The sequence below is a fragment of the Nomascus leucogenys genome, chromosome 12, assembly GCF_006542625.1.
Source record: "Nomascus leucogenys isolate Asia chromosome 12, Asia_NLE_v1, whole genome shotgun sequence".
Lineage (NCBI taxonomy): Eukaryota > Metazoa > Chordata > Mammalia > Primates > Hylobatidae > Nomascus > Nomascus leucogenys.
The window spans coordinates 8,342,516-8,366,414 of record NC_044392.1 but is presented as its reverse complement, the minus strand read 5'-3'; the positions used below and the strand labels follow the sequence as shown (position 1 = coordinate 8,366,414).

Below are 23,899 nucleotides of genomic sequence, written 5' to 3'. Positions count from 1 at the left end.
AACAACATCGATTAAACTCTATTTGAACGTAAGCCAAACTTTATTACAACAAGGGCCCATTGCCCTGGAGCTTCCAAGGATATAAACAGCAGCAGCTGATATGGTTTACTCTCTTTCTCAGAAGTAATCATCCCCACTGAGGCAACACCCACCATGGAGTCCTGGAGCAGGTCTTCAAGGCGGGATAAGCTGGTGTTGTGGTCACAGGAATATTTTCGTTTAATGGAATCTTGGAGGTTCCTCAAGAATGACTCCAGCTCTCGTGCATCACTGAAGAACTATGGGAATACAAAGGAAGGATGCCTTCTGCTCAAAACATCAGAACACTGGAATGTTAACTAAGAAAGAACAATTTTTACTGTGCAGAGCTTAGCAAAGCTGATTACACCCTACTGGATTAGTGACAGTTCATTACAAGGACCACTGAAACACAAACCGAAGGGCTTAAAAAGCCATACAGAAAAATATTAGTTCTGACTACCCCAAACCCTACCCTACCGAAAAGTTAGCCTGTTTCATCCCCTCAGAAATCACTGCTCTTTCCTCTTGACTTCTGGCTAGGTATGGCATTTGGCTGTGGGATGTATTTCATGAAAAACCTAAGGTTGAGTGATCAAATGTTTCAATTCATACTATGAAATAATCAGGGAGACTATTTAATTTAAGGCAAAAGGCTGGGCACGGTGGCTCACGCCTGTAATCCCAGCACTTTCAGAGGCCGAGGCGGGTGGATCACAAGGTCAGGAGGACCTTCTTGGCTAACATGGTGAAACCCCGTCTCTACTAAAAAAATACAAAGAAATTAGCCGGGCATGGTGGTGGGCGCCTGTAGTCCCAGCTACTCGGGAGGCTGAGGCAGGAGAATGGCATGAACCTGGGAGGCGGAGTTTGCAGTGAGCAGAGATTGTGCCACTGCACTCCAGCCTGGGCGACAGAGTGAGACTCTGTCTCAAAAAAAAAAATCTAGGGCAAAAACAGCTTATTTCCTCCTCCCACCTCACCTGAAAATAAGAAGTACATTCTTTCTTTCTTTTTCCTTTTTTTTTTTTTTTTTTTATGTAGACACTTGCTCTGTCGCGCAGGCTGGAGTGCAGTGGTGTGATCTTGGCTCACTGCAACCTCTGCCTCCCAGGTTCAAGTAATTCTCCTGCCTCAGCTTCCCAAGTAGCTGGGACTACAGGTGTGTGCTACCACACCCAGCTAATTTTTGTATTTTTAATAGAGAAGGGGTTTCACCATGTTGGCCAGGCTGGTCTTGAACTCCTGATCTCAGGTGATCTGCCTGCCTTGGCCTCCCAAAGTGCTAAGACTATAGGCGTGAGCCATGGTGCCCGGCCAGCAGTACATTCTTTCATGTTCTGACAGATTGAAAAAAGAAAAAAAAGGTCATAATATTTTACAGCTCCTCCCATCAAGAGGTGGAGTCTATTTCTCCTCACCTTGAAGCTAGGCATAGCCACATGTCTGGCTTTAACCAAAGGCACATTAATAAATGTGACAGAAGCAGAAAAAAAGGGCTTGTGCTCTAGGACTTGCTCTCTCTTGCTGCTTATGAAACACAGCCACTTTGTGAAGAAAGCTGCTGGATGCTACAGACACATGGGTTGGTGCTCCAGCACCTATCCAACTCTCAGACGTGAGCAATGCCATTTGGGACCAACCAGCCCCCAGCCTGTCTGCAGCCATGAGTAAGACAGGCAAGATAAGATGAACCACTTAGCTGAGCCCTGCCCAAACTGCTCACCTACTGAATCACGAGCTATCTAAATGACTATTGTTTTAAGCAACTAAATTTTAAGGTGGTGGTTTATACAGCAAAAGCACACTAATGCAGATGTGTTTGTAACCTCACCTTCAACATACATATGTACACACACACACACGCAAACACAGAAATCCATCATACCTGAAAATAAGCAGTATTCTCTTTCACATGCTGCTCAACACACAGGCACAGCTGCTTCATCCACTGCAACTGGGACTGGACAGCAGCACTGTAAGCCTGCAATAAACAAGCACACAGACAGAAGGGCATGAGTTTAACAGACTCAATATATAAGCGCAATACTATTTTCCAAGTACAACTCGGCTAATGATAGAGAAGCCAACAGAAAAGATGTGGAGATACTTGACTGGCATCTGCTCAGTGCTTCCCACGAGTAAGAGGTGTTCCTTTAATCCAAAATGGTTTTGTTAGAGGGGGTTACGTAGAAAAGGTCTCTTCCACACTCAGTTGTAAGTAAATGATCTAGGTAGCAAAACCCAGGCATAAATAAATTCCTCTGGAATTCTTCCACTGTTTCTCTTCTTTTGGCAAAGGCACCACACCAACAAGAGTCAAGTCAGGATCTGTCTGGATAGTTATTTGAAGAAATATGGTCCAAGTCACTTTTCCTCCAAAAGCTGTGAACCAATGTCTCTTCTATTGTTTCTCTTAGTAGTCTCCTTAGACTAACAAAAATGTTTGCAGGCTTTTGAGGGACATAGGAACAGTCAGGAATGAAAAGAGAGAAGACTCAAGACAAATGTTCCCTGACACTTCCTCCAAGTCCTTCAGTGGAACAAAGTCTCTAATTTGAACACTTTTATAACAACAACCTCTCAGCATTTGACCTTCACACATTCTCAAGTCACACACCTCCACTGTCTGCTTGGCTGGGTGGTTCTCAAGTGAAAGTAGTTCTGCTGTATCTTGTAGAGAACGAAACACATCCTGTTTCTCCTCCAGTTCCATTGTCAACTCCTGAAAATTGAATTCAATTTTACAGCATAAGTGCTCTTGGCAGTGGGGAGCGGATAGCATAAATAAAAGCTGTGTTCCCTCCCCTATTTTAAAGGAACCTACAATATAGAATTGGTGGCAAAATGAGATGTATAAACAGTGCATGCCAGAGGATTTCAGAGAAGGGCACAAACACTGGAATTATTGGAAAATGATTCACAAAGGACATGGGACGTGACCCAGATGTGAGTAAAATGGGGGAACACAGAATAAGCATTGGACCAGAGAAAGGAGATAACTTGACTGGAGTGGACAGTTCCTGCACGTCAGCACCCACACCAGTACATGACACAACAGGACATGGGTATCAATGACTGGTTGGCTTTGCTTAGACTATTCAGCCTACAATGCTCTCCACTGGCTCTAAATTCTATTAACTGCAGGGCTCAATTTAAATGCCAGCTCTTCTGTGAAGCTGGATACTGATCCTTACTATGCTTTCAGAGCACTTTCTTTATATCTCTGTTATACCCTAATTTCAGTTCTCACACAGCCTGTTTATTGTTATTATAGTATCAATTCTTCCTTCTTTAATTCAGTAGAATCGTATGCCATTCTCCAATCAGGAGAAGCCTATATTTTTTAAGAACCCTAAATCAATAGAATTAAAGTATCTAAAGTGCATGTTAAAAACAAAAACAAGAAACTCCCTATTTGCATAGTTTACAAAATCTTTAAAAATCTTCTGAGTGTGAAAATACTAAAAGTAGCAAAAACTAATCCTAACTTGTCTACATCTTTCATTGAAAAGAATAAAAAGCAGTGTCCTGTTGTCCGATGTTAAATTTCCCTTCCCATTTTACAAACGAAGAGATTGAAACAAAAAAGTTAATAAAATAATTAAGGAGAATTCAGAAATTTGTGGAAAGTACAGAGTATATCCCAGTTAAACAATACTACACTGAATGCTTTGTCTAGATTAGCTTATTAAATCTTAATCTTTAATGCAACGCTTGGGGAATATGTGCTATTAGGGGAGGGGGTAGCTTTGAAGTGGTGCTATTATCTCATTTTATGGAGGTCCAGAGAGATTAAATGACTTCCCAAGGTTATAGAGCTAGTTAGTGGAAGAATAAGAATTTGAACTTAGGCACTCCAAAGCCTATAATCTTAAACACAATGCTGTATTGCTTCTGAAATGACTCAATTTACAGGTTGCTGCTCTATTCACCCAAGACACTGCCATTCTAAATGCATTCTAGATAAATTAACTCTAGGGTTCTACTGTCCCTCTCTCCATTTACACTTCTCACATGCATGGACGCATTAAGTAGGGCCCCTATTACTATCTAGCAGAGTGCAACTCCAGCCACCCAAGCTTTCAGCAGACTAGCCCGTCTCCTTCTGCTGCTGTTAAATAAATATGACAGGCCTGCTGCTGTGCTAGACTCACAGAGAAGTAATTTCTCTTGGCTGAGATATTGGAATTGTTGTCACTCCAGTCATATGCTAGTTCCTCCTCCTCCTTCTCATTCAACCAGATCAGCTCAGCTGTAGCTCTGGAAACAAATTTATGCAGGCTCTGAAGGTGCCTCATCCGGAAGCTAGAAGTTTCCTAGACAAAACAAGGATTATAAGGTTAGACTGCCAGCCTTTGTATCTGTAGAAGATAGCACATTTGACATCAAAGGAGAGAATAACTCAGGAAATGAATTTGCTTTTAATCTCCGGATTTTTCCCCATAGATTCAAGTTTTGTACAAGTTTGATATAAGACTCCCAGAACTCTTCTCAATCCTAAGTAGAAGACAGAATTCATAAGGCCTTTGTGGTGCTCCCTGGATAAAGAATGGTCCTGGGCTGTCCTACTCTGGACAATCTTGATAAACAGGGATGAAAAACAACAGATCAGAGGGAAAGTCCCCTCTCTACAAATCTCAAACTTTTAGTTTTGGTGTCTCAAAGCACATATAGCCACACATTTGCTGAAGCACAATACCTAGGATAGGTTCTATTTATTTAAAACTTTCAAGAACAGTAGTTTCTGACCCATTAAGAAAATTGAGAAAATGTTATAATACATATGAATAAGTGCATAGTAAACGATATAACCTAATAAGCAGAAAACCAAAACAGGGCCAAACCAGTAGATTTCTGAATTAGGGAAGAGAGTTGATTGGGGGGAACCAGACTCTCTATGAGCAGAATGTAAGAGAATCGACAGAAACTCACCTTCAATTTACAATACTGTGTCTCCAGCTTTCCAAGAGTTTCAGCATAGCTGGTATGGAAATTCTGGGACATCTTTCCCTGATTAAAAAAGAATGAAATAAAAATACATTAGAGAAACAGTAAGTAAACTATGTGTTATGGTTGCAACTATGCAAATATTATGTCTAGATAGAGATATGGATTTGTTGCTCTAAGAAAACAGAAGCTTAGACAACAAATTTCTGAGTCATATTTTATAGCTTGGAGCAGCACTAAGTGGGCAACAGTTGAGCAGGGTCATTACAAATAACAGACCTCACTATCCTGTGTCTCCAGCAATTCTGGTAGGCTTCTAAGCAAAACCAATGCCTGATGATTCCCACTCAATTGCTTTTTTGAAGGGAAGAGTTGAAATATAAAATGGGAAGATAGAACAGTGACTGAAGGAGAGAGGAAACTGTGTGAATAGTTTCTCTATACCAGCACTCAACTGCAGGCAGATGGGGAAGTAAAAAGTACCTGAATTTACAGAGGCAGAGGGCCTGAGTTTGGATGCTGCATCCACTACTTACTAATTCTGACCTCAGTTTCCAGTATCACTTTTCTTTTTAGTAAAAAGGGGTTAATAAAAATACTTTTGTCACAAGTTTATTTCAAAGATTAACAGACACACTTCATGTGAAAAGGGAATTTGTCATAAACCGCTCTTCATCATCATTATTCTTTTCCAGAGCACCCTCCTCCTTCAATACAGCTTTATTGTATGTACTGTCCTTTCATCCATTCCACCCAAATCCCTCCTGTAATGTGGATTCTGAAGGCTACGCACCTCATACAACCTGGCCTCCTTGACACTTGAGCCCAGCTCTTCTACACTGGTATGGATGTGCTGCTGCATTTCTAGCTGCAACTCCACACTAGGCAGGTCATTGCCCCACTCTGCTCGCTCCAGTTTCATCTGAAAAAGAAAAAATATATATGACATAATTTACTGCTGGTTTGGTAGAAAAATGGTCAGAACCAATGTTAGGACAAGGAAGCAAGGGGTAGAGGACTGAGCAAAAGGACATCTAGGCCATCTCCTTCAATCTACAGCCTCTTACAAAAAAATTATGCCATCATCGCCGCTAAGAAGCAGGAGAACAGAGCCCACCAATTATACAACAGAGCAGCCTTTTGCTGCTGCATTATTAGTATACATTCCTGGAGTAATCAACCAGAAGGGAAAGGGAACTTCACAGGCTTAAAATGCTTAACTTTACAGTTTAGGCATTTCTCTTTATGGAGTCTTTTCATTTCACAATCATAACTGATATAACAAAGAAGTATCTGAAAATATTTAGCTTCATTTCATGACATCAACTACTGGCCAATGGAAGATAATTTTAAAACAGTTTATTTAGGCCGGGCGTGGTGGCTCAAGCCTGTAATCTCAGCACTTTGGGAGGCCGAGGCGGGCAGATCATGAGGTCAGGAGATCGAGACCATCCTAGCTAACACGGTGAAACCCCGTCTCTACTAAAAATACAAAAAATTAGCCGGGCGTGTTGGCGGGCGCCTGTAGTCCCAGCTACTCGGGACGCTGAGGCAGGAGAATGGCGTGAACCCGGGAGGCGGAGCTTGCAGTGAGCCGAGATCGCACCACTGCACTCCAGCCTGGGGGACAGAGAAAGACTCCATCTCAAAAAAAAAAAAAAAAAAAAAAAAAAACCAGTTTATTTTGGGATATTTTTATTTATTGTTAAAATGGGAAATATATTACGTGGACATAGGAAGAATTTAATATAAAACAAAACGGTTAGAAAGATAAGGGCAATATCAAATTTGAATCACTATCACTGAACACATGTAAATAGTGCCCCTTGGAACTGCGGAATATAGTAGCCTTGCTTAAACTTAAGAGCTATGATTGCCGGGCGCAGTGGCTCACGCCTGTAATCCCAGCACTTTGGGGGGCTGAGGCAGCTGGATCACCTGAGGTCAGGAGTTCGAGACCAGCCTGGCCAACATGGTGAAACCCCATCTCTACTAAAAATACAAAAATTAGCCAGGCATGGTGGTGGGCGCCTGTAATCCCAGCTACTTGGGAGGCTGAGGTAGGAGAATTGCTTGGCTTGAACTCAGGAGGCAGAGGTTGCAGTGATTGGAGATCGCGCCACTGCACTCCACCCTGGGTGACAGAGTGAGACTCTGTCTCAAAAAAAAAAAAAAAAAAAAAAAGTTGAGGCTGGGCACGATGGCTCACGCCTGTAATCCCAGCACTTTAGGAGGCTGAGGTGGGCGGATCACCTGAGGTCAGGAGTTCAAGACCAGCCTGGCTAACATGGTGAAACCTCATTTCTACTAAAAGAAAATACAAAAAATTAGCTGGACGTGGTGACGCATGCCTGTAATCTCAACTACTAGGGAGGCTGAAACAGGAGAATCGCTTGAACACGGGAGGCAAAGGTTGCAGTGAGCCGAGATCGTGCCATTGCACTCCAGCTTGGGCAACAAGAGTGAAACTCCATCTCAAAAAAAAAAAAAAAAAAAAAAAAGTTACAATCAACAACAAAAAATGAAGAATAAATTCCACTGTCAATGAGAGAATAATAATAAAAAAACAGATTTACCCTATAAAAAATCCAAGATATTCTTCACAGAAATAGAAAAAACAATTCTAAAATTTATATAGAACCACAAAAGACCCAAAATAACCAAAGCTATCCTGAGCAAAAAGAACAAAACTGGAGGAATCACATTACCTGACTTCAAATTATACTACAGAGCTATAGTAACCAAACAGCATAGTACTAGCCTAGAAATGGACACATAGACCAACAGAACAGAATAGAGAACCCAGAAACAAATCCATACACCTACAATGAACTCATTTTCAACAAATGTGCCAAGGACATACACTGGGGTAAGGAGAGTCTCTTCAATTAATGGTGCTGGGAAAACTGGATATCCATGTGTAGAAGAATGAAACTTGAGCCCTGTCCCTCGTCGTCATACACAAAAATCAAATCAAAATGGATAAACACCTTAAACTATGAAACCACTATAAGAAAACACCAGAAATACTTTCCAAGACACTGGTCTAGGAAAAAGTTTCTTGAATAGTACCACACCAACATAGGCAACCAAAGCTAAAATGAACAAATGGGATTACATCAAGTTAAAAAGCTTCTGCACAGTGAATCAACAAAGGAAAGGGACAGGCCGGGTGTGGTGGCTCACACCTGTAATCCCAACACTTTAGGGGGCCGAGGCGGGTGGATCACCTGAGGTCAGGAGTTTGACACCAGCCTGGCCAACATGGTGAACCCTATCTCTACTAAAAATACAAAATTAGCTGGGCATGGTGGCGCGTGCCTATAATCCCAGCTACTTGGGAGGCTGAGGCATGAGAATTGCTTAGAATCCAAAGGTTGCAGTGAGCCGAGATCGTGCCATTGCACTCCAGCCTGGGAGACAGAACGAGACTCTGTCTCAAAAAAAAAAAGGGACAACCCACAGAATAGGAGAAAATGTTTGCAAACTACTCATCTGACAAGGGATTAATAACTGGAATATACAAGGAGCACAAACAACTCTACTGGAAAAAAATGTAATAATCCAATTAAAGATGAGTAAAAGATTTGAACAGATATTTCTCAAAAGACATACAAATGGCAAACAGGCAGGCCGGGCGCAGTGGCTCACGCTTGTAATCCCAGCACTTTGGGAGGCCGAGGCGGGCGGATCACGAGGTCAGGAGATCAAGACCACGGTGAAACCCCATCTCTACTAAAAATACAAAAAAATTAGCCGGGCGTGGTGGCGGGCGCCTGTAGTCCCAGCTACTCTGGAGGCTGAGGCAGGAGAATGGCGTGAACCCGGGAGGCGGAGCTTGCAGTGAGCCGAGATTGCGCCACTGCACTCCAGGCTGGGCAACAGAGCGAGACTCCGTCTCAAAAAAAAAAACAAAAAAAAAACCATAACACCAAATGGCAAACAGGCATATGAAAAGGTGCTCAACATCACTGATTATCAGAGAAATGCAACTCAAAAATACAATGTGATATCATCTCACCCCAGTTAAAATGGCTTTTATCCAAAAGACAGGCAATATACAAATGCTGGTGAGGATATGGAGAAAACAGAAGCCTCGTATGCTGTTACTGGGAATGTAAATTAGTACAACCACTACGGAGAACAGTTTGGAGGTTCCTCAAATCACTAACAATAGAGCTACTGTATGATCCAGCAATCCCACTGCTGGGTATATACTCAAAAGAAAGGAAATCAGTGTATCAAAGAGATCTGCATTGCCACATGTTTGCTGCACCACTATTCACAATAGCCAGAATTTGGAAGCAACCTAAGTGTCCATCACAGACGAATGGAGAAAGAAAATGTGGTACTTAAACATAATGGAGTACTATTCAACCATAAAAAAGAATGAGAACCTGTCATTTGCAACAGTATGGATGGAACTAGAGGTTATTATGTTAAGTGAAATATGCTAGGCACAGAAAGACAAACACCGCATGTTCTCACTTAGTTGTGGGATGTATAAATCAAAACAGGCTGGGAAGAGCAGTACGGGATCAGAGGGAGGTGGGGATGATTAGTGGGTACAAAAAAAATAGTTAAAGAATGAATAATACCTAGCATCTGGTAGAACAACAGGATGACTATAGTCAAAATAATTTAGTTGTACATTTTTTTGTTTAATCTTTTATTTTTGAGATGGGGTATTGCTCTGTCGCCCAGGCTGGAGGGCAACGGTGCGATCTTGGCTCACTTGCAACCTCTGCCTCCCAAGCTCAAGTGATCTTCCCACCTCACCTTCCAAGTAGCTGGGACCACAGGTGTGCACCAATCTGGTTAATTTTCCATAGAGATGGGGTTTCACATGTTGCCCAGACTGGTCTTGAACTCCTGGACTCACACAATCTGCCCACCTCGGCCTCCCAAAGTGCTAGGATTATAGGTGTGAGCCATTGTGCCCAGCCTGTACTTTTTTTTTTTTTTTTTGAGATGGAGTCTTGCTCTGTCGCCCAGGCTGGAGTGCAGTGGCACGATCTCGGCTCACTGCAAGCTCCACCTCCCTGCTTCACGCCATTCTCCTGCCTCAGCCTCCCGAGTAGCTGGGACTAAAGGTGCCCGCCACCATGCCTGGCTAATGTTTTGTATTTTTAGTAGAGACGGGGTTTCACCGTGTTACCCAGGATGGTCTCGATCTCCTGACCTCGTGATCCGCCCACCTAGGCCTCCCAAAGTGCTGGGAATACAGGCGTGAGCCACTGCGCCCGGTCCCCAGCCTATACATTTTTAAATAACCAAAAGAGTATAACTGGATTGTTTGTAACACAAAGGATAAATTTCTTGAGATGACGGATACCTCGTTTTCCATGATGTGATTATTATGCATTACATGCCTGTATCAAAATACCTCATGTATCCTATAAATATATACATACCTTCTATGTACCCACAAAAAATTTTTTTAATTTAAAAAAAAGATAACAGATGTATAGACATTGCAATTTTCACCAAGCTCTCACTCAGAGTACAGTTAGCTGAGGGAAAAGATTCCAAAGGGTTTCAAATGAGAAAACCATTTGCTATTCGATATGGGACTGTGAGAATTTGTACCAACCTCACTCATGCAAGATTTAAGGAGAAGGGGGCTTGGGTCTCAGGCAGCATCAATAATTAAGAAAGTCAAGCCAGGTATGGTGGCATATACCTATTGTCCCAGCTACTCAAGAGACTGAGGCAAAAGGATCACTTCAGCCCAGGAGTTCCAGTCCAGCCTGGGCAACATAGCAAGACCCCATCGCTCAAATAAAAGAATAATAATAATTAAGGGAATATGCACAGAGAACACAAAGCAATTTGGTCCTCTTAGATAAGCTTCTAGATCCAGTAAACATCAGTGTACTGCATAAGCTTTTGGATATACACCCACCTGCATCTCTTCTACCCAAGATAGTAGTTCATACACAAATCGGAGATTGCCTTCATCTTCAGAGGAGCTGATAGCCACAAGTTCAGCCCGAGTCATAGGCTTTCGGAACCAGGAGGTAGAAGAAGAATGGGTTGCCTTGGTTAAGGGTTCTGCTTTCAGATGAGTGGTGGTTAAAGTAGAGGGTGGAACCAATTCAAGTGACGTGAAATGACCCTTCCGGTACAGGTTTGTACACTCTAGACGCAAGGTGACCAGCTCATCCTGCAGACGCATGACCCTGAAATGGAACAAGAGTAAAAAAGAAAGGATTTAAACCTACAGTATAGTTTTTAAAAATAAAATCTTCCTTATCCATTTGACAAAGATATGATAAAAATAAAAATGAGCCAGCTTAGCCAACATGGTGAAACCCTGTCTCTACTAAAAATACAAAAATTAGCCGGGTGTGGTGGCACATGCCTGTAGTCCCAGTGACTCAGGAGGCTGAGGTAAGAGAATTGCTTGAACTCAGGAGGTGGAGGTTGCAGTGAGCCGAGATCACACCACTGCATCCCAGCCTGGGTGACAGAGCAAGACCCTATCTCAAAAAAATAAAATAAAAAACAAAAAATAAAAATGAGATCATATAAGGAAAAGTGTTTAGAAAAAGTGTTATATGAATATAAGGTGATATTATGAACATCTTCATCTAGTTCAGAATTTTTTTTAAGACAAATGCCAAATTACAGTGTTAACTGGAGGGAAGGTAACAATACTATTTATATAACTCCCAAATAGTATAATAAAACAAACAATGGATTAGGGGTCAAGAGATGTGGGTCCTAGCCTTGGGAGGCCGAGGTGGGTGGATCACAAGGTCAGGAATTCAAGACCAGCCTGGCCAACATGGTGAAACCCCGTCTCTACTAAAAATACAAAAATTAGCTGGGCATGGTGGTGCACGCCTGTACTCCCAGCTACTCCGGAGGCTGAGGCAGGAGAATTACTTGGACCCAGGAGGCAGAAGTTGCAGTGAGCCGAGATCGTGTCACTGTACTCCATCCTGGGCTAGAGAGCGAGATGCCATCTCAAAAAAAAAAAGAAAATAAAAAACTAGCCACATGACTTTACACAATTTTCATCTTCTGTGGGTCTCAGTTTTCTCCCCTATAAAAAGAATGTGATCGATCACCAATGTTTCTAAATCAGAAGTTGTGTTGTGTCCCAACCCTGCAGGTCGTTCTAAAATATATAAGAATGGGCCAGATATAGTGGTTCACGCCTGTAATCCCAGCACGTTGGGAGGCTGAGGCAGGAGGATCGCTTGAACCCAGGAGATTAAGATCAGTCTGGGCAACATGGCAAAACCCTGTCTCTACTAAAAATACAAAAATTAGCCAGGCATGGCAGCCTGTGCTTATAGGCCTAGCTACTTGGGAGGCTGAGGTGGAAGGATCGCTTGAGCCCAGGAAGTCGAGGCTGGAGTGAGCCATGATTGTGCCCCTGCACTCCAGCCTGGGCAACAAAAGTGAGATCCTGTCTTTGATTAATTAAAATAAAGTACGTGGGATGTTACAAAAGTCCACAATGATTGAAGTAATCCTATAGGTACTTAGTGGGATGGAGCTGCAATAAAGGGAAACTGTCCTCTACTGAGAAAACATTCCTGCCCAAGATACCTGTAGTATCCCCATTGAGACACTGACCTCAAATGTCCAGGTTAAAAGAGTAAGTGCCTGACTCTTGCTCTACTCTTGATCCATGAGCCTTAGCAGTAAGCAAGCAAGCCCTCCATTTGAGTCCCTTGTTCCTCACCTAAAAGCCAGCTCTTCTAGCTGGTAGTAATTCTCATCCCGCAGGATCTGGAGATCCACCTGCAGCTGCCTGATGAGACCTTCACACTCCTGAATGTACATAATGACATCTGACTCACATTGTACCGGTTGTCCTGATTCCAAGTGAGCAGCATCCTGAGACAGGAAGAGAGAATAACAGTGGGAAAACTTCCATTGCCCCACTCACTAGGACAGAGGGAGCCAAGAAGTCTACTGCAGTTCCAAAAAAAAAAAAAGGGAAATAATACATCTGGATTCCTCGATTGCTAACTTCAACAATTAGAGCAGAGGGTGAGAAGCAGGAAACATGTGACACAGATGTTGGACAAAACAGTCAGAGACTTACAGCCTGCAGTGTATTCTTAGCTAGTGTCAGTTTTTCTTCACAGTTCAAAGCACCATTCTGGATTTTGTTTGCAATCTGTAGCAGCAATTCCAGCCTGAAATAAGATAAAACCATAGTCATGTGCAAGGTTCACAGCAGCTCAATAAATAATGTCAGACCACTCTCAGGATCTGGACCCACCTCTCCACAGCCGGCCGAAGTGATTTCTCTCGTTCCAGCATCTCTATGATGAGCTTTCCCCACTCTTCTTCCACATCATTAGGGTGATAACCTTGAGGCAGTTTAATTCGGCCAAATTCAATCCACACCTGAAAGAGATACTCTTTCAGTCCAAAAACACGGCCATGCCCTCTTGTCCCAGTTTTGATTTATTATTTGCACATCACTTCTTGCTTCTTTACTCAGCTATTCAGCAGTTTTTCCTATTGTCTAACATGGAAAAACAATCAAATATGTATCAGGTTCTTCACCCTTGAGGTAAAGAGCAGAAAAGTCACCTCTAGAATGCAGGGACTACCTACTCTAAGTCGTTCCATTCCTTTTACACTTTCTATAAATCCTCCTTTCCCTTCAATAACTTTTATTCTAGCAAGGTTAAATTCTCATTTCTACAACTTCAAATTCTCTAGGAATCAAATTCTGAATAGAAGTCGCTCTTCTTTCCACCGATTTAGCTTCCCTCTGAGAAGCAGAAAAATTTGTCCACAAAACTCAAGATTTCTGAATAAATATATGCCATTTTTCAATAAACCCTTTAAAAAACAGAGATGGCTGACACTGCCCCTTTACCACAACATTTTAAGACCAGCCTGAGAGTGGTGCTATTATCTGTCACCAGGAGAGTACTTCTATTAATGCAGTTTGGGAAGAGAATACAAGGAATCTATAATCAAGAAGCAACAACAGTACAGACCAGCAAACCCCAAGTCTCAGCAAAGGATAAGCTCACTTACCTCTAGTAATTTATATAATTCCTCAATTCTTCCTTTTTCTCTCTCCTTGGCCAGAATTTCTGTTTCTTTGAAGTGTATATATTGGTTATAAAGTGCCTATAAAATTAATATTTGGTGAATAAATGGACACAAACTATAGGACCCAATCTTTCATACCACCTCACCTAGAAGCCAGCAGTGATAAGCTTGGAGACTTACTCCCTAGAAAGATTTTACCAAAAAAATTAAAGTCCTTGACTTTACCTTTAGTTCAACAGGGTTTTGGGGAAAAGTTTTATCTGACATCAGTATTGTATGCTGTTTGATCCAGGGAATGAGGGAGTCCACTCGGCTTTGGTATTCTTGCCACCTGGAGTCCACTTCCTATTGCCAGAAGGTAAACATCACACACCTGATTAGCAATAGCCAAAACAAGCACAAGAGAAAGTAGCTCAGGCCACTCCAAACTATATAAAATCCATTTCCTTTAATTGCCTAGATGCTGTTCAGTTTAATGCTCACAGTACCAGTTTCAAAGCTCCTCAAGGGCTCTCAGGATGGGGTTCAATTTCCTGACACTAAGAAAGGCTACAAACCAAGCTACTAAAAATATTCTGAAAAAAGCCATGATCTACCTAATCAAGCTGATATATAAGTGACTGATAAAACACTTCCTCATCTTGAATTACAGCTGGGGATGAAAGGGACAGTCTTTGCTGGCATTTAGCACCAAATAGTCTATGCTAATTGTTACAAAATTAGCAATATCTAGACTCATTTCCAGGGCCAAGGATAATGTCCATGTATGATAAAGACACTGGATATATAGTTTGATACCACGAGTATACCATAAGTGCTTAAGAAAGTGTCTAAGCAATGCATTTCACCCAAATGAATCAAAATCAGAAGGCCTTCTAGGAAAATGTTCTTTTACCGTAGCACTGATCCCTTCTCCACCCTCAGGGACTTTAGGGAAGGCATCATAAATTGAAGACACATAAGTGATTACAGACTTTTCATCTGGAGATGGCACATCCACATCTGAGAGAGAATGGACAAGAAATTTCTTAGTCAGAACAAAGGAACTTGCCAGAAGAAGGAATACCGAATACATGTTCCTTACTCAAGTTCAGTAAACTTCCTCTCACCTTCTGCATCCAGCAGGCGAGTGACCCCCAATCTTTCTGCCACTTCAAAAGCCTGTTCCAGATTCTCTCGGTTACTTTGGATTTGCACCCTCTCCATGTCTACCAGATCGGGTCTGTAAAAGTCCAGCAAGGCACATGAAAGGCCACCATCTACACATCACACATGAGTTCACACAAAGAAAACCTCCTAAAAGTTCCCAGAGCTGAAAAACACTGAGTGAGTTAGAGAAAAAGCAGGAGGTTTAGAAGAGTACAAATTCCATTTTTTTTTTTTTTTTTTGAGACGGAGTCTCGCTCTGTCGCCCAGGCTGGAGTGCAGTGGCACAATCTCGGCTCACTGCAAGCTCCGCCTCCTGGGTTCACGCCATTCTCCTGCCTCAGCCTCTCCAAGTAGCTGGGACTACAAGCACCCGCCACCACGCCCGGCTAATTTTTTTGTATTTTTAGTAGAGACGGGGTTTCACCGTGGTCTCGATCTCCTGACTTCGTGATCCGCCCGCCTTGGCCTCCCAAAGTGCTGGGATTACAAGTGTGAGCCACCGGGCCCGGCCCAAATTCCATTTTTAAGTATACACCAGGGGCCCAGTGCTCCCTAATACTAAACTTAAACATACAGTTTAGGTTTGTTGAATGTCATGGGAAAAATATCATCAGTTAGAACTGAAAATTGGGGCATGTTTATGACCACTAAGAACTCAATAATTTTGATTTCTGTCATTCAGAATTCCTATCTTCCTCACCTCACTTCAGCCACCTGCTGTTCCTAAACCACTCTAAGCAAGCCCTCACTCCAGGCCCTTTGCACTTGTATTTCTTCCAACTGGAACACTCTGACCCCAGAAGCTGGATGACTCACTCCCTCATGGCTCTGCACTAACATGCTCCCCAAAGAGGCCATCTCTGACCACTCTGTCCAAAATACCACAAACCTCTGCCACTTTCTAATCCTGCCATTGCATTTACCACTGCTTGATGGCATACATTTATTACCTATTCTCCCTACTGAAAAGGTAAGTTCCATGAGAGCAAGAACTTTCGCTGTTTTCTTCACTGCTACTTGTGTCCAGTTCCTAGGAAAGTAGTTAAATAAATATTCCTTTTTCAAATGAACAAATGAATCAAAGCTTTGATTTTTGGTTGAGGAGGTGGAAATAGCATTATAACTAATTACAAACAAGAGATGAGAAAAAGCCCTGCAGGAGCACAGAAATTCCACTGTTCTTACCGGTATCGGTGAATGAGTGCATTGAACATCTTCCCATCACTCCAGCAGGAGGAAAAGTTGGTGCATTTGATTCCTGTGTAACCAGCTGTCACCTTCTGGGTCCACAGGAGTAGTTTCTCCTTGGCTGACATATCCCCTGATTCTCCACTAATGTAGATGTCAGAGATCTGCCAAAAGATGGGACACAGAATAATTCACTATAAGTAAGACAAAGTCTTTTAGCCTTCTCTTCTCCATACATTATGGCTCTTAGTAAAATGAAGATCCAAGGCTGGAAGCACTTTAGAGGACTATTCCAACATATATTCACCCTCTTGCTAGTCAAAGAAACGCAAATTAAAACCATGAGAGGTAATTTTTCACCTATCAAATTAGGAAATGTTTGTTTTTAATGATATTATTCACGATTGGAGAGAAGATCTAAAATTGGGTATCATCATACACCACCACTAGTGAGAGTATAAAATGGCATAACTTCTCTGGATGTCAGTTTTGAATCAAGTCTTAAAACATACATACAACTTGATAGGAAGTCATCAGAAATATAAACAAATAATTTTATACATGAATATTTATCAAAGCATAATAAATGTGACTTAGCAAAAAGTTATAAAAAGCTTAAATTCTAATGAGGGGTTGACTGGTTATAAATCATAGCACAATTATAGCAGAATAGAATTCTTTGTAGCACTTAAAAAGTTATGCTTTAGAAAATTTCAGGCCAGGTGCAGTGGCTCATGCCTGTAGTCCCAGTTACTCATGAGGCTGAGGTGAGAGGATCACTTGAGGCCGAGAGATCAAGGCTGCAGTGAAGTATGATCATGCCACAACACTGCAGCCTGGATGACAGAGTGAGACTCCATCTCAAAAAAAAAATAAAAAAGTTTTACAAAGAAAATTTTAATGACATAGGACAATGATTACCAAATTTAAGAAAAAGAATATAAACAGAATAATGTATATAGTAATCTTGATTATTTTGTATAAAAGACATACAAAATATACATTTAAGTATATAGTCATATATATGTACAAAGCATACACGTGCACCTATGTATGCAACACAGGTGCAAATACTATATATGTGAGAAATACAGCAAACTAATAATCATAGTTACCTCTATGGAGTAACATTACAGGGGATTTTTATATTTTCCAAATTTTCTACATCCTGTACATTTTTAAAATGAGAAAAAAAGCTATTTTAAGAAATCTCCAAAATACAGCACAAGACCTATTTTAGAGAGATCGTAATGCAGGTGAGGAAAAAGTGCATGTCTCGTGCGTGCAAAGTGGGACTAATACCACCTTTTCAGGGTTGCTGTGATAATCAGCGAGATTACACATTAAAGCACCTAGCCCAAACTCAGGGTTATGCTCAACAAGTAAGAGTTCCCTCATCTCTTCCTTATTTGAAGGCCGGTCTTCCTTCGATTCTTACTTGTCTAACTCCCACAGCACTGACAGTCTGTATCATCATCTAATTAAATGTTATTTTGGGCTGTGCACAGTGGCTCATGCCTGTAATCCCAGCTCTTTGGGAGGCTGAGGCAGGCAGATCACCTGAGGTCAGGAGTTCGAGACCAGCCTGGCCGACATGGTGAAAACCCATCTCTACTAAAAATACAAAAATTAACCAGGCATGGTGGCGTGCACCTGTAGTCCTAGCTACTTGGGAGGCTGAGGGACAAGAATCGCTTGAACCCAGGAGGTGGAGGTTGTGGTGAGCTGAAATTGTGCCACTGCACTCTAGCCTGAGTGACAGACTGAGACTCTGTCTCAAAAACATAAAAATAAATAAATAAATGTTATTTTGCATTACAGACTATTATTTCATATATTTAATCTTATCTCCCCTAGACTGCAGGTTTCCTGAGGGGGGCTGGCACCACATCTTAACAACCAAAGCAATATAAAACTGAACAGCAAACCCTATGTGGGAGAGCTCCGAGCCACTGGACGTGTCAAGCAGAAACTAAGATGCTGTGAACGAAATAACTTCCAAATCTGAGACTTGTTGATCATAATCCTTCGGTGCATTGCCCATTGCACTTAGTGTTGTGCTGGTTGTATGGTGGGACCTTAACATGTTTTAATTAATGATAACTTGGTTTATGAATGAAATAATAAAAATAAGTGAAATAATAAAAATAAGCAAATAAAAGTATTTTGGGGGCTGGGCACAGTGGCTCACACCTGTAATCCTAACATTTTGGGAGGCCGAGGCAGGCGGATCACCTGAGGTCAGGAGTTCGAGACCACCCCTGCCTAGGTGACAGAGCGGGACACTGTCTCAAAAAAAATAAAAAGTATTCTGGGATAAAGCCCACCTAGAATCTGTAGACAGGTTACTTAGCTAATTCAAAGCAGTGTGTAAAGTGCAACAAGTTTACATTTGTCTCCTCTGGAGCGGGACTATGAATGACTTTAGTTTTTCTTCCTACTCTTCTTTTTTTCAGACTTCGAGTAATGACCACACTTTATTTTTATAATAAAAACTATAAAAATAATCCTTGTTAGGCCGGGCGTGGTGGCTCACGCTTGTAATCCTAGCACTTTGGGAGGCTGAGGCGGGCGGATCACGAGGTCAGGAGATCGAGACCACGGTGAAACCCCGTCTCTAGTAAAATATACAAAAAAATTAGCCGGGCGTGGTGGTGGGCGCCTGTAGTCCTAGCTACTTGGAGAGGCTGAGGCAGGAGAATAGCGTGAACCCGCGAGGCGGAGCTTGCAGTGAGCCGAGATCGCGCCACTGCACTCCAGCCTGGGTAACAGAGTGAGACTCTGTCTCAAAAAAATAAAATAATAAAATAATAATAATAATAATAACCCTTGTTAACAAGGAAAAATGTTAAGCCTTTGATTCAGACAGATACGTGTTTGAAAGAAGGCATTTACTAGAAATGTGACCTCAGGCAAACCATGTAAGCCTCCTGGCCCAATTTTCCCCATATTTAAAATAGGGTAATAACTTTCTCAAAGGATCATTATAAGGATTAAATAAGATGATGTAGATAGTGCCGAGAGTACATGTATTCCCTTCCCATAATAATAAGACAGCATACCCAACACAATTTTTGGTCTGGGTGTTTGGGGCAGAGAAAACACCGGCATGTCAATAGAACATCCTGTCTCTCAGTCATCTCTATCAGGTGCAGTACCATGAAAGTAGTAGCTTCCCTTGTGATCAATACAAGGGAGAAGTCAATAATAAGTCATCTCCAAGTGTCTGAATTTACAAACTCATAATAGATGAGATTAAATATCAGATGATATTTTAAAATTGAAAAAAAAAAGGGCCAGGAACTTTAACACTATATTTAGAATAAAAGAAAGCTGCAGGCTACTAAATATTACTAAGATGTCTGAAGAAAGACTGTGAGAATAGAAGAGTATAGGAAGCTTGCACTGAGTACAGAAAAGGGAAGCCAGGAAGTACTGCCTCCATGCCTATGAAGGTGAAACTGTACCCTACCCAGCAGATTCAAGGGACATGGGATCTCATGCCCTTGACAGGTACATTTCTACAGAAGAAATCAGACTATTCTACTTTGATGATGCCAACTAATAAGACCATTCTACAAATCATTCCTCCACTCACCACCTCTCTGCTCTGACTCCATGTTCACCTGACAACCTTCAGATTATTATTTGCTTCCCATATAGATATTCTAAAGCAACAAAAGCAGTAAGTGGCCAATTCAAATTCTTGAATCACTTGGCAGTTAAAATTTATTTTGTAAATTAATAAATTCACATCGACCAATCTCAAGCAAATGTGATCAGTGTGAGTCAATTTCCTAAAACTTAATCAACTCCAGGTCTACCTGGGGCTGGGGGAGGGGCGGTAGTGGGGAGAGAAGCTATGGAGCTGCAGAGCCGAGGACCCAATAATGGATCACGGCTCTTCCTATAAACAGCTTCTTCCTAGTACCAATTCTATTTCAGTTCCCCTTAACATTTCTAGCTACCTATTTCACTGGCTAAATGCAACATTGATATATCCCACTGCCTTCACTGTAGCTGCTTCACGTACATATTAAAGTAAAACATTATTGGGAACAGGAAATAGATTTGTTGATGTAAAACAAGACAGAACTTGAATAAGCAAAACAAAATCTGAGTATTTGGGTTCTTTACCCAAAAATGAAATTCCAGTTAGTTAATTGATATTGTGTGTTCATTACAGCCATAATCTTTCTGATAACATCTCTCATCTCCTAGTATTTCTGTATATTGCACTACAACTACTTCAATGAACAGCTTTACTTAAGATTTTAAACATAGTTGTAATGAGATAGATGTTTGGATCCCTATGGAAAGAAAAAAAAATACGCTGTTTGGATTAGGGCCATTCCCTAGACTGTAAACTGGATGAGAAAAATGGGATTATCATCACAACCATCTCAGTAATTAAATTTGGCTTTCATCAATCTCTTTCTGTATACTCACACATGATATGTGTGCACAGTACTGTCCTCTGGGCTATGCAGAAGCTTTTACCTTAATCTCCCAAATGCAGAAATCCAGCTTTAGTTTCAGAGATCTTTTTCCCTCATCTGGGTTTTTTGAGGAGGAAGCCATTTGGAGAGGGAGAACAGCCTCAACATTATGCCTGAGAATATGCAAATTCCACTTGAATTTCCTTTCAACTCACACTTCCCAAAGCTTGGTTAATTGCTTCTCTGAAGTATTCCCAGAAGCTGAATGTTTTCCTAATAATTCAGTAAGTATTGACTGAACAACATCTTAGCACTATGACAGGCACCATGGAGAAGAACAAGAAAAGACACACCATTTACTTATTCTGTTAATATTTTTTGAGCAACCATTATATTCCAGGAGCTGTGCTTAAGTTCTTGATATCTCAAAATAAAAAAACACAGCCTCAGGCCTCAAGTTCAAGCAATTTAACCTGGGAGACAATTTACTATACAAAGAGATCAATGTTGTGACAGAGGTAAGTAAGCAAGTAATCCAAACTAGCAATGCCAGAGGATTGCTCAGCAACAACAACATCTGTGCTGAGTTTTAATAAGTAGAAGTTGGCCAGGTAAAAAGGTGGAAAACAAAAAAAGTAGACATGCTTGCCCTGCAAGAACTTAGTTGAGACATGCCATAACTAACTAACATATGATTATCCCAAATATTTTCCCAGATAACAACAGATGTGTGAAGGTAAAACAGTAATACAGGAAGGGAAGCTCTGGTCCTCCTGAGTACACAAACTTTTAGAAATTTATTTACACATATACACATATTTAAAATTAAGCAGTATATTTAAGCATTTAGTATTAATGCATTTTCTGCCTTTGTAATTTCAAAAAACCGTATTATTCAAACTTCACATGCATCTTTAACATCAATGTTTTTTCCTTCAATAAAGCTATTTTTTGAGTGAATTTTCTAGAAAATACTGTCTTCTTTTTAAGATTTTAAAGTTAATAACAGCACTTTTCTGAATCTACATTGTCTCTGGGTATTTCATTTCAAACCACAAGAATCCAGTTGCATAACACTGGATTAGGGTTTTTTTTTTTTTTTCATTCATTCTGCTGTGTTTATTTGTGATCTCCATAATGTATGTGTGTGTTTCATATGCAATGTGAGTGATTCAAAAAAAAATGTTAAGGCTTGTATACAATTACTTTCAACACTTCAAATTAGGAGATTATATTCCCAGGAACAATAACTAAAACTTTCTTAGATTTTTCATTCCTCTTTTTTGTTTAATCAATTATGTCAGTTGATCTCTACAAAAAAATGATAGTGATTGAACTAGCAGATGGTGACACAGATTTATTCACCCTTTTTCATGAACTGAGTATAAGCTCCCTGGAAGCCTAATTACAAGAAATGCTTTATAAGAAGTAAAATATAAAGAGAATATCTCTTTTCTGAAGGTTAATTTCTGGAGGAAAAAAATCTCATCTTATATCTATGGTAGGTCACATGAAAGAGTTAAATTTAAAGCCAAAAAAGACCAATAATTATAGTAATATCCAATACAGAATCTCAGCAGAATGGAAAATTACTGTGGGCTGGAGTGATCAAAAAGATTTCTAGAAGAAGTACCATATAAACTCATCCTTGAAGGGTGTTACAGAACAGGTGAAAGCCAAGGAAGAAAGGAATTCCAGGTGGAAAGTGGATGTAAACAAACTGAGATAAGGTGAAACAGAAATAGTAATTAAGGGAATGATCTGTTAAAATGAGAAGGTTTAAATTGGGAACCGATAGAAAAGATAACATGGATTACAAAGGAACTGGAATACCCAGCTGAGGAGTTTGGACTTGGTAAGTCTCTCAGTGGACGAGAGTTGTTCTGAGCAAGTAAGTATTTGATTATTATGTCCTCAAGTTTCTAGCTGACCTCATCACCCACTAAAGATAAAGCATCAGACCTTGAAAACTTTCAAGAAGCAAATGAGGGCTGGGTGCAGTGGCTCACTCCTGTAATCCCACCACGTTGGGAGGCCTAGGCAAGAGGATCACTTGAGCCCAGGAGTTCAAGACGAGCCTGGGAAACACTGTGAGAAACTATCTCTACAAAAAATTTAAAAATTAGCTGGGTGTGGTGGTACTCCCCTGTAGTCCCAGCTACTTGGCAAGTTGAGGCAGGAGGATCGTTTAAGCCCGAGATGTCAAGGTTGCAGTGAGCTATGATTGCACCACTGCTCTCCAGCCAGGTGTCAGAGAAAGATTCTTTCTCAAAAAAAAAAAAAAAAAAAGAAGAAGAAGAAGAAGCAGATGAAGGCACAATGCAGTGGTTCTACAAATGCCCAGCTAGAGGGATCTAATGGCAGCTATGATGGTGAGGAACAGAGAGAAAGAAGGTGTTTATTACCAATATTAGAGCTAGGTAAAAGGGAGTGCTCCTTTCAGTATTCACATTCAGAGTCCTGGAGGTCTCACTAGGGAATCTAATTAGAATGGAAACCCTAGGTAATAGAATATGGGCATTTTTCAACTCTACAAAATATTGTCAAACTACTTTCTAAAGAACAGTAGCAAATTATACTTCCACTTTCCTAAGTGCTATGAAGAGGTTTTCCCATCACTCTTCATCCTCGCCTACACTTGGTATTTTCAGAATTTTTATCTTCTGCCAATCTGATGGGTATGAAATGGTATCTTAGCTAGGCATGGTGGTGTGCTTGCAGTCCCAGCTACAAGCTTGAGTCCAGGAGTTCAAGGCTACAGTGCGCTATGATGGTACCTGTGAATGGCCACTGCTCTCTAGCCTAGGCAACGTAGCTGAGACCTTATCTCTTTAAAAAAAAGGCGCAGTGGCTCACGCCTGTAATCCCAGCACTTTGGGAGGCAGAGGTGGGCGGGTCACGACGTCAAGAGATCAAGACCATCCTGGCTAACACGGTGAAACCCCATCTCTACTAAAAATACAAAAACAAAATTAGCCGGGCGTGGCGGTGGGTGCCTGTAGTCCCAGCTACTCGGGAGGCTGAGGCGGAAGAATGGCGTGAACCTGGGAGGTGAAGCTTGCAGCGAGCCGAGATCATGCCACTGCACTCCAGCCTAGGCGACAGAGCGAGACTCTGTC

At 41.2% G+C, this 23,899-nt stretch overlaps 1 protein-coding gene across 33 annotated transcripts in view; it reads right to left on the bottom strand.

Annotated features, from left to right (window-relative positions):
* Positions 1–23,899, bottom strand: part of MACF1 (microtubule actin crosslinking factor 1) — a 406,463-nt gene that overhangs the window by 191,642 nt on the left and 190,922 nt on the right. For all 33 annotated transcript variants that reach the window (XM_030823503.1, XM_030823500.1, XM_030823502.1 and 30 more), the window contains 15 exons: positions 16,339–16,505; positions 15,114–15,226; positions 14,900–15,006; positions 14,230–14,349; positions 13,987–14,082; positions 13,214–13,341; positions 13,034–13,127; positions 12,668–12,822; positions 10,874–11,150; positions 5,762–5,890; positions 4,954–5,031; positions 4,176–4,337; positions 2,639–2,743; positions 1,907–2,002; positions 153–278 (listed from right to left, as the gene is read on the bottom strand). In XM_030823503.1, the coding sequence (XP_030679363.1) occupies positions 153–278; positions 1,907–2,002; positions 2,639–2,743; positions 4,176–4,337; positions 4,954–5,031; positions 5,762–5,890; positions 10,874–11,150; positions 12,668–12,822; positions 13,034–13,127; positions 13,214–13,341; positions 13,987–14,082; positions 14,230–14,349; positions 14,900–15,006; positions 15,114–15,226; positions 16,339–16,505 (1,953 nt within the window). The remainder of the gene's footprint in view (positions 1–152; positions 279–1,906; positions 2,003–2,638; positions 2,744–4,175; positions 4,338–4,953; positions 5,032–5,761; positions 5,891–10,873; positions 11,151–12,667; positions 12,823–13,033; positions 13,128–13,213; positions 13,342–13,986; positions 14,083–14,229; positions 14,350–14,899; positions 15,007–15,113; positions 15,227–16,338; positions 16,506–23,899) is intronic.